The sequence below is a fragment of the Empidonax traillii genome, unplaced genomic scaffold, assembly GCF_003031625.1.
Source record: "Empidonax traillii isolate 1590-97213 ecotype Southwest subspecies unplaced genomic scaffold, ASM303162v1 scaffold801:size538433, whole genome shotgun sequence".
NCBI lineage: Eukaryota > Metazoa > Chordata > Aves > Passeriformes > Tyrannidae > Empidonax > Empidonax traillii.
Genome location: NW_020955994.1, coordinates 114,007 through 125,620, shown reverse-complemented (window position 1 = coordinate 125,620; position 11,614 = coordinate 114,007). Strand labels below are relative to the sequence as shown.

General features: G+C 37.7%; 1 protein-coding gene across 3 annotated transcripts in view; it reads left to right on the top strand.

Moving 5' to 3' along the window:
* Positions 1-11,614, top strand: part of RSU1 (Ras suppressor protein 1) — a 103,211-nt gene that overhangs the window by 42,782 nt on the left and 48,815 nt on the right. For all 3 annotated transcript variants that reach the window (XR_003573233.1, XM_027901611.1, XM_027901612.1), the window contains exon 8: positions 901-1,033. Coding sequence is in view for 2 of the 3 variants with exons in the window: in XM_027901611.1 (XP_027757412.1) it covers positions 901-1,033 (133 nt within the window). In the remaining variant the exon portion in view is untranslated. The remainder of the gene's footprint in view (positions 1-900; positions 1,034-11,614) is intronic.

The following is an 11,614-nucleotide window of genomic DNA, read 5'->3' as shown; positions in this document are numbered from 1 at the left end:
TTTTTTTTTTTTTTTTTTTTTTTTTTTTTTTTTTTTTTTTTTTTTTTTTTTTTTTAGTTATTTTAGATTTCTCGGGGGAGGGTAGGCCTCTCTTCATCATAACATTCGCAAAAATAAATTGAAAATGTACCATAGATTTCTTAATTTAAAGAACACAAAATATTTCAATGCTAGATTGTCCTGGAATTCAGCCTTTTGTATCCACAGTCATGAGGAGTTTCAGTGGAGCGTGGACTCTTTTGGGGTTGGGTGGTAAACATTTACAAAACGAACTAACAGAAAACCCCAAGCAAGCCCCTGATAGGTCTCTTAAGTCTTCCTATCAACAGAATAGGTAAAACTGGCATGCTACAAGAATGATGCTGTTTGTTTGTGTTTCTGAGTGTATGGCACTCTAATTACAGATCAGGGCAGGATCTCAGTTCAGACAACAGGCTGGCACTGAGAGGACAAAAAGCCTGTTGGGCACTGCTTGTTGGTGTTTTGCTTGGAGCAGGGATTGAGAAATGTTTTGCAATGCCAAGCTTCAGCAGAGCAGACTCCTACCAGAGCATCATTCTCCTTTTGTTCCTGCAGATCTTGGTGGAGAGAGCCCAACACCTATGCACTGTCAGGTCCTGCTTAAAACTAACTTGATGAATAAATATCATATGCAGTGGGCGGAGTTCAACCCTGCTGTGCAGTGTGTAGCAGCACTGGAATAATAGAGTGGAACTGCATTTGTCATGGTGGGAACTACTGTGTCCTCCTATTCCTCTCTGTTAAGACTGAAATACTTGCTTTTATTATGGTCGTGCTCTCTGAAACAAATGAAAAGTTTTCATATTCACAGCAGGGCATTTCTTTCAAATTTTTCATGTTTCAAGTATTTTTCATATGCTGTTTTGTTTAATCCCTCAGGTAATTTGGATTTGACTGGTCAAAAGCAAGTCTTCAAAGCAGAGAACAATCCTTGGGTTACCCCTATTGCTGACCAGTTCCAGCTGGGAGTATCTCATGTTTTTGAATATATTCGTTCAGAAACATATAAATAGTAAGTATTACATTATACTCTGTAGCTGTGGTGTTTGGCTTTTTCCCTGTAGTGTGTTTGGATACACACTTCTTTCATAATCCATGCACTGACTGGGTATTCAGGGCAAATATGCAAGCCTGTGTATTTATATTAAGGAATTTTGCCAAGAAGAGGATAAATAAGCTTCATGTAGACATGTTAAGAAAGCTCGAAAATTGTTTGATGCTGTCCTGCATTTATTGTTTATTTCTGCGTAACATGAGAGCTGTAAAAGAATGAGCATTACAAATCTTTTGAGAAGTATTAATTTTAAGTGTGTATGGTAAGGTTTTATAGATTTAAATAGATAATTGTTGAGTTTTTGGATGCCAATTGGACATCTCTCAAAACATAACAGAATTCAAACCTGTTTTGATCTGGCCTGGTTTACAAAAGTTTATAACCCTAGTAATTCAAATACAATTTGAATCTTCTCCATTTTAATGCAAAATTCCAGGTACAAATGCTAAGCATTTGTTTATGAAATAATATCTTTAATCATGCACTGAAGTGAAATATTTATTTTATGTGAAAATCTCTATTTCACCAGTCCACAGTAAAACTTTAGATGGAAAGTTATTTTAGATCTTAACAACAATCTTGCTAAGAGCAGTAGGTAATACAATAACAACACAAGCTGTAGAGTGGAAAGATAGTTTTTGCATTTTCCCTTTATTTAAACAATATATTTTAATAATTTAAAAGCATTTCTGACAATCTTTTATATGGTATCTGTCTGAACAAAATAACCAGAGGAGAGTATTCACAAGTGACGCTTGGGAGATTCCAATTAAGTAACTGAGATGTAAATTTCTATATGAAACTAAGTGATTCAGCAATGGCTTTGGTAGGCTGTTCTTCATTTACAGAATTTAAGTGAAAAGAATCACAGATGGGAGAGTGGTTGCAAAAACTGTGTCTCAGAAGTGTCCTGATATTTATACTGTAATACATGTTCTCAAGACAGATATATTCATAGATTTAAGTAGGCTGCAACACCCTTCTTTCAGTAGTACTCTGTAGTACAGACATGGTGTAGGGAAACAGCTGCCTATCTCCTTGGACCATCTCTTCCCTACAGTCCACTGTGTAGCTGCATCGAGGTTTCTTGATAATGTTTCGTAATTAGTTTTATATTGTCAATTTTGTATTTCTGTTTGCTCAGCAATGTAGATTAGGGACTCTCGTGCCCTTCTCACGGGGGCCACTCTGGGCATCATGAAGACAGCAAAGTTTCAAGGACTGAAGTGCAGTTTTGACAGTTTGACCTACATTTAGTTTGGGGGGGGGGCTGTTATGAATCTATAATTTTAAAAAAATAAATTTATAACTGTGGGTATATTAAACTGTTCTGGCAGCTTTCCTTGTGCAATCAAAATTTGACAAAAAGGTTCTATAATTCATCAGTTATCTCAGCTGTTGTTCTTCATTCTAAATTAGCCATATTATGTTTGTTGTCTTTTTCTTTGCTGAGGCATAACAGTGTCTTGTTGGTTAATAGGCTGATTTTTATTTTGTCCACAGTAAATATTTGAAGCTTGCATAGTTAACAGTGTAAGCAAAATCAGACTCTAATCGTTAATAAGGAGAAAAATCAAAATCGAATGATCTTTCCATGGCTCATTCATGGTTTTGACTTTATCTTAGAAGCTTATTACATTAAAATGTCATAATTTGCTAAATTTAGTGAGGAAAACCAAATGCAGGAACATGTTAATAATTATATGTCAATTTTGTATTTTCAGCATTTTGTATTTAAATAGTAGAATTATCTGTATAATTTTGCTAAAATCCCAGTACTAACTTCCTTTGATTCCTGATTTTACTTGTTTCATATTCTGTAAAGAGAGTTTTGCTGAAAAATATTGTTCTTATTTCCAGTTTCCTCTAAATATATGATCTGAGAATTATTAGGATGCCACCTCCTAAAGACATTTTTCTGTTTGCATTTTGTTTTGGGTGTTCAAACTCAAAGGCAATGGCATTTGTGTATGTAACAGGTCTTAGTAGCATTATTGTGCACAAAAGCAGATAAGCTGTACATGCAGAAGAAATGAAAACTGCTTTTTGTGATGAAATGTTTATCTTTTCCTGCTAACAGCTATACAGTTTCTTCAACTGCCTTTTTCTTTCAGAGCCTATGTCCAAGTAGTGTGTCTTTTTTCTCATTAAGTGAATCACAAGGTTGAGATGTGAATGTAGTGTTTTCCCCTGTGGGTATCTTAACTAAGGAAAATCAAGCTCTTGGGTTTTAGTTTGTTTTTTTTTTAAATCATTCTGTCAAAAGAAAAAAATATCTTAAAACATTCCATAGATTGAGACAGCTTAACTTTTACTATGAGGCAAAGCAGTACAGTTAAATGGGTGATCGGATAGAATGCTGTTTAGATAACCTCACTTACAACACTGAGAAGATAGAACATATATTAGCAGATGACCATCAGATCAGTAAGTTTACTTTCAGGTACAAGAAGATGTGGACTTCCATAAACCAGCCTTACGCGTCTGTATGGTAAATGCATTTTGAGCTACAGAGGGCACATTTGTCTCCCTAGGCCCATTACTTTTGCTAGCTGATAGGAAATACTGATTTTACTTCATTTATGTATTCAACATTGTACTAGCTAAGACAATGAGGGTATGCTCATAGAGTCAAAAGTGCCAAGTTTCAGAGGCTTATCAAGTTACATTTGACTATGTGTTTTATGCTAATAGATTTTATTTGATGTTTGCAATGGCTAGAACTTCATACTTACTCAGTTGCTGTTAACTTAGCCAGGAAGTGGTAACTCACTGAGTCTTGGCAAATGCACTCACTAAACCTTGAGGTTTCTACTGATGGCTGGCAGAAGTCATCACAGCAGTCAGTGTCAGGGATCTCCATTCAGGTTCTGTGAGGCTGCACTTGTGAAGCAAGTCCCAAATAGATCACAAACCTCTTCTTTCCTTTGTGAAATGTACTGGCTGTTTCAAGCATATTTAGTGAAAAATTACCCCTCATTTTTAGCCTTGTCTTAAGATATTCATGCTCTAGTGATTAATTGATAAGTAGGCATGACACCCATGAGGGATGACTATGTCTAAAGATAAAATGTCATTTGTCTCGCATACTTTTACATTTTCACACTCCCGTTTTACATGGTACTCACGCACCAAGTATAAAACTGGAATTGCACTTTGCTTCAGATGCACGTTAACCAGTAGGACCCTCAGATCAGCTCTTCTTACTTTGTATCTTCTTTCATTTCCTTTAATTTCCTTATCTTTCATGAGAAATGGTGCCCGGTGATTTTTTCTCAACCCTAATTTTTCAGGAAAGACTTGAGCTGACAAAAAGATGGGCCATATATTGTGGTGGAAAATGTGCGTGGAGGGGCTCTTAATTCTTAACAGGAAATTCAGCAGCTCTTGGCACTTCGCTAGCTTTTGTTGGCTAAAATACGCCCACTGCACATATCATCCTGTGACAGCATCATTTGGAAATAGGTCAGTTTGCCAAGTATGTAATGATTCTTAATCTCTCACTGCTGTGTAACTTTCTGCAACTTTAGTAAGCTCAATTTTGGCTTTGATTCTGTATATACTCAAGAGCTGCCATTAAACTCTCTATGTGATGTCACAATATTGTTGAAAAGCAGTTGAAGAACTTGCTTAAACAATAAAGGGTAATGGCAGCCTTATCTCTTCAAAGGGCTTAACTAAATGTTTTATTTTTATTCATGCCTTTAGTCAACTTTCAGAGTGACCTTTATATTCTGAGCATATTCTCAGAGGATCTTCTTGGTGTAGGATACTGACAAAGAGATGATGGATTGTGTGATTTACTGGTTACAATGTACTTAGGTAAGTGCAGACAGACATCAGTGTTTGAAAGGAAACAGTGAATTAAGCTCCTATGAAGAATGAAAATCCTGTGATGCTCTTAAGCATCTGTGTAAGATAATCAGTGATTTGATTAAGCTCAGGTAAAGCTGAGATGTGGAATTGGTACCAGTGGGTGGGTTTGGTTGCTGGCATTTACAGCAGAGTTAATCCAGAAAGCTGCTCTTTGGGTACATTTCTGGAATTATTCATGGGCTCTTGGTCAGTCTTCCTGTGAAACTTGCTCTTTGCATGTTTGTTTCTGTAACAGAAAGGATAGTGGTTTTGCTTTTATCACAGCAGAGTCTGTTGCAGTCATCATCTCCTGGTAGTGTAATCAAAGCTAAAACAAAGAGTCCTGAGTGCTCAGAATAGCATTCAGACTTCAAGCATGTTTAAGCTGTCCTTAAACCCAGCAATCACCTTTTAACACTTTGTTTAATGATTGTTGTTTCCCTGTTTGACCTCCTTACTCCAGGGAGGCAGAATTATGATGGAACACTCAGCATTTTTAAGTTTCTAGAAAGCAGGTTTTCCCCACAAGGCACTCAGTTTGCAGTCAAGAGTCTCAACAAGATGCTTTGCGAAAGGAAGTAAGTTGCACTTTCAGATTTCCATCAGGAAAGGTGGTAGAAGAGCAAGCCATTTTCAAGACTGACACATTAACTCTTAGCAGAGGAAATGGTTTGACAAATGCAGTGCTGAGCATATATTGCTTGGCAGCACTGGAACATAGGTTTCCCTGGGCAGGCTGCTCTGTGCTAAGCATTGTAATTGAAAACCTCATTTTATCAGCAGTGACAGTCTGGAAAAATCCACTCTTGATTCAGCCCTCTATTTCGAGACAATCTCCCCAGCTTCTTGAAAATGAGTTGCTGTACTGGACCCCCCCACTATTAGGTAGCAGCTGCTTCCAGGGCAACAGGCACAGGTCATGAAGTAAGATATTCTTCTTCTATTAATGAAAAGTATTTTAGGATTTGTTTGTAACAACTAGAGGAAACTGGCAAGAGACTCAGTAGTGCTCTAGAATACAAATAGAGTCTTGAAATAACTCGTATTCTTATTCCACAGTTGTTAAGCCTATTTAAGTTCAGCTGCATGGTTGGTGCTGTTCAAGATGTAAAGATGATTGGTAAAACCACATATCAAGGAATGGAAAAGAGGTCAAACAGGTGAAAAATCCTTGTGTTGGCACTTGGGAAGCATGCTGGGGAGTGGGAATTGCCAGCAGTTCCAATGGAGGCATCAGCAGGTTGAACTGACAGGAAGAGAGATCATCCCGAAATGGTGTCACTTGTGCAGCACAATCTTGGACCTGCAAGAATTTTGGGTTTTTTATGTTAGCACAAAAAACAGGAGTATTTAATGACATTTGCTGATGGCACAAAAGTGGTAGCACAGAAAAGAATCAGCACACCACACAGTAAGAATTAGAAAACAAAGAGGAAGGTTTGGGTGTTCCGTGTTCGGTTACAGATGTTCTGTGAGCCACTAGTGTGATAGGCTGGAGTGGAGGGAAGAGAAAGATAAGAACAATCCCTAGAGCTCGGTTAAAAGAGTGGATATTTTCTGGTACAGAACAGGAAACATTATGCAGCTGTGGTCATTATGTTCATGAAAGATGAATTCAGGCAGGAACAGGCAAATTGTGGAAATATAATAGGATAGTGAAATGAATGAAGAAAGAAGAGGAGGTTTAAAAGGTATTTTGGTTATGTAGGAAAGCAAAGTCTGATAACAGAGGTTATGGTTGTCAGTGGAAAGGAGAGGGGGAAGAAGAAACTTCATTTAAGGCACAAAAAAATTGTGGACATAAGAAAAAATATAAATCGGCTGGGCAGGTGTTTATTTGAAGGAAGATCTCTAATTATTAAGGGAGCAGGGTAATAACTTTCTGATAGAGATGGTCTTCTGACAGAAGAAATGAAAGCCAAAGTCTTGTTTGTTTCAAAATCAGCACTGATCAGTTTGGGCAGGAGTATATGACGTGATTGCTTGTTGCAGAGGATGGCATGTTTATGGTGCAGGCAGACCTTGTATTCGTATCTCCTGATTTTTGAGTTAAAAACTCAGATGACACCCTCCTATATATTAAGATAACTTCTCAGTGCCACTGACATTAAACTAAAGGAGGTAAAGCTCTGTTGTCTGTTAATATAAATAAGATTAATTTTGCATATTCATGCATTTAATAACTTGTTGAAATAAACATGTATGGCAGTTTTGATCAATAGTTTAAAATGACTGAAATTTTTTAATAACCTAATAATTATTTTATTATATAAATTATATATTCATTAGGGAAAATAATTTGGGGTTATGAAAGTCATAATAATATTTCTTTTTCCACTTAGACTGAAGAGATACATAGAGAGAATGCTTTTTATGGGCTATCTCTAAGTAAAATTCAGTCGTTATCTAATCTTGTAACAATACCAAAAAGAACTGGACACAGCTGATCTCAGGAGTGATTTCTAATGGTTAATATTCTGTACTCCCTGAGGGAAATTAAGATCACAGAGAGGAACAAAGACCGATTGCTTTAAACGTCTATAGATTGAATTTAAAGGAGTTCAGTCAGACACCTCAGCTGTCTGTATAATGCACGGGGGTCAATAAAGATTTAAAGAACTTGGATAATGTGAGTCTGCCCTGCCTTGCTGAGAAAAACAGGCCAGAATAAATACCATTTACCTTCTTTGTTTTTCTTTTCTTTTGGCTCTAGTATTCTTTGGTAGTTTGAGGATGTAGGAGTTTAAGCCCAGCCAGCAATTAAGTATTGCACAGCTGCTCACTCCGTCCCCCTCTCTCCATGGGATGGGGAGGAGAAGCAGGGAAGGAAAAAAAACTTGTAGGTTGAGATAAGAGCAGTTTCATAATTGAAACAAAGTAAATATAATAATAGTAATGATAATAAAATACAATAAGAATAGTAATTAAGAAAAGAGAATAATAAACCCCAAGAAAAACAAGTGATGCACAATAGTTTCTCATCACCTGCTGACCAGTGCCCAGCCCATCCCTGAGCTGCAGCAGCCCTTCCTGGCCAATCCCCCCAGTTTATATGCTGGGCGTGACATTCTGTGGTGTGGAATATTTCTTGGGCCAGTTTGGGTCAGTTGTCCTGACTGTGCTTCCCCCCCAGCTTCTTGTGCCCCTCCTCACTGTCAGAGCACGAGACACTGAAAGTCCTTGGCTCAGTGGAAGCACGGCTCAGCAGCAACCAAAACATCAGTGTGTTATCAGCACTATTCTCATACTGAATCCAAACTGTAGCCCTGTAGTAGCTACTAGGAAGAAGATGAATTGTATCCCAGCTGAAAATAGGACAGTGGAACGGAAGGATTCACACAGCTCTACAAATACTTCTAGAACCAGTATTCTCATTGTTCCTAGAGGGATTCATTGTTTTTACAGGAATTGCCCATGTTCACATGCTCACAGGATGCATGATTAGTGTGTAGGGTTTTTTTCCTTCTCATTTGCACTGTGTGGTTGTCCTGGGCCCTGTACAAGAAATAAGATGGAGTTGTGTGTCCAGCAGTCCATTGCTGGAGCTCACTTCTATATTTCAGTGACTTTTTAGCCTGGCATCTTTACCATTTGACCCATGACATGAATGCACTATCTGTGCCAGTGGTAGCTGTGACTTCATTTATTTTAGTGTGGTTGTGTGGTTTTAAAAACTAGATAAAGGTAGTGGAAGAAAGATGAACTCAGTGATCTACCTTAGATGAGAGTCTCTGAGATGCCACATCTCCTGTGAAGATGAACTCATGACAAATTAAGCTTCTCTCAAAGGATGGCAGGAAGCAAGATCCGTCTTAGCTGAGAAGTAAACAAGTGTTACAACAGTCCTGACTCACAAATTTGGATCACGTACCAGTAAAAAAATTTAAATTTGCTAATAAAAATCTTTTATCAGCCTGATGTGGGGAAATATAAAAATGTCATTTACATTTGGTTCTGTTATATTGAAGGCACGGTACTGTATATTTTATATGAAAATGCTGATTTGTATTCCAGCCAAATGTTGTATTTATTGGCTGTATTTTAAAAATTGATAAATATATTAGTACATTACTTCCAACAGAGAAAATAGATGACTAGGAGTCCTGACATCTTAAGACAACATTTACATGCAAATCTGTGACTCTTCCCTAAAGAAGAACAAACTGGAACCCATGTTGAAAGATAAACAATAAAACCAGTATGTCTGTATATTTTTGTTTATATATTGCTAAGATGGAAATGTAATAAAAACAAAGCTATCACTGATGTATCTGACAGATATAGATACTGCACATATAAATATTGGTGTAACTACTGATATTTTCCATTTCCTTTGATGTGAACTTTCCTGTTAAGTTTAGAATATTATATAGTAGTCTATTTACCATGTCAGTGATGATAACCCAGGGCTTGAGTCACTGGGGCAGATGTCTAGGGCAATGTTAGAAATGGAATGGGAATGAAGAAGTAGGTAGGTAAGTGCAGAAGCTGAGGACTTGATGAAACCAACGCTAGGGAAACAGTGATGGTAGGATACAGGATTTGAGTAGGGAGACAGTTCAAAGTTGCACCAAACTAGAGGACAAGGTAAGATCAGTAGCTGAATTAAAATCAGTGGTAATTATGGTAAAATCCCAAATGACTAGCAGGGAGTGGTGTGCCAAAGAAACTGATAAGCAACAAGATCAAGGACCTGGCCTAGAGGACAAGTTGGGGTCTAAGCAGGCAAGCAAAGAGGGAGATGTGCACCTGCAGCAAATGGCACCTTGGGCAGGATAAATGATAGGTAGGACTGAATAAAGTTTGTGCAGGGGGAGAGATGGCTGGTCCAAAGTGTTATCTATCTTGTTAGTCATTGGAGAGACTGCTTATGGCTATCTGATTATCATAAATCCTAGAAATTAAATGGGCCCTTTTCTGAACTATGGTAGATTATCAATAATGACAAGAGAAGGAAATTCATATTCTGCTATGTCATGTTCTGTTCTGTGTTCAGTGCAAGCTGGATGATCTGTTAGGAAAAATGAGTTATTTCTCAGTCCCCAGGTAGAAGCCTGACCAACTCTTTGTTGCGAGAAACGGCTTTAAGCCTCCAGGCCTCTAGACATCTAATCAAAAGTTTTAGGAGACTTGACTGACATAGTTTGGAGTCACCAAAATTCACTTCTAATTAAATTGCTATGTCAGGGAAACACCAAAAAGTGACAGAAGTGCCAGTGTCCTTCCAATATCAAGGAAGGCAAATGGACCAAACTTGCTTATTTTGAGCTGATTTATTCCAAAATTGATTTTGAGTTAAATAGTGAAGAAGACCTAGTGATGATCTAAAGAAAGTGACTGTAGTATGATTCATACACCTTAAGGCATGACTATGATTTTGAGAACTAGTTCCCTGAAGAAATATTACGGAATTGGTTTGTCAAGGCAACTCTTAAACCACAGAGTTTTGTGAGGCATTTAGCTCTTACAGCTGCACAGCATTCTCATTAGGAAATGAGTACTATTTAGTTTCAGTTAAACACTTAAGAAGAACTAACAACTGTCTGATAGGTCTTGGGAGTTACCAAAAAGGACATTTCTGGTGAGTGTCAGGGAGATCTTACCTGGAATCATTGAAGGTATTCGGGAGCAAATATACAGTTGTTTCTGATGACCTGGAAATTGGTGAAAAACAACTGAAAGTGTGGGCTGTCTTGGATCGTTTATTGAACCGTACCTGGACATAGTGTATTTTAAAGCAGCTCAAGGAAGAGTTGCATATCTGTGAATAAGATATGCAAGATATACCACATGGTGTGGTTATGGTTACTGGAGGAGATAAAAACGAGCAAATACTTCTTTCCAAAAAGCAGTCAGCACTGAAAAATGTTTTAAGAGACATAATATAATTGAAGAGTGCACTGTCAGCTCACAGTTCAGTGCTACACCTGAAAGATCTGACTGAATTCAATATCAGCCCCAGCTGATGGGGTAACTAGTAGGTTCCTATTCCCGTATTCACTAACCTGACATCAGCTGGGGCTGATACTGAATTCAGTTCTGGTGTCAGTAGTTTTAAAGGAATGTTAAAAATGTATTTAAATAGAGATGCCTTGATTATTTGAGAGCAGATGTCACGCAGATAAAGAAAGCAAGGCACAACTTGCTAGGGCAAGCTGCCAGGGAAAGTAGCTTATTCATTTTTCTCTTATTGTCCTCTGGTTGCCTCAGGATACTTTCTGGGAAATGTGTTTTAGAGTCACATCTCAGTACCAAAGTTACTGTATGAATCATGATGGATTTTAATACATTGTGCATAGTGTTATCCAAAGATAATGATGTATTGCCTGATTTTTAGACTTTACCAGAACTGCTACAATTGTAAGGCCTCATATCTGATATTGAGCTCTGCTGCTCTAACTGCTGTGGGCTTGGTGGGTCCAGCTCCTCACCTCCAGTGGATTCAAGAGGTTTTCTCAATATTTCTGGGTAGTGGTGTTGCTATCCAAAGACAGTGTGTCTGAAATGCATGCAGTTCAGAAACTGGACTGATACTCCCTGAAGATAACTCACCTTATCTTTTATTTACCTTTTTTTTTTATTCTTTCGGTGAAGGTGTTGCAGGGACAGAATTTGGCCTTTACAGAAGATAATAAATAGAATAGGGAATTTTAAAGAAAATCCTCAAGACTGCAAGAGGAAGAA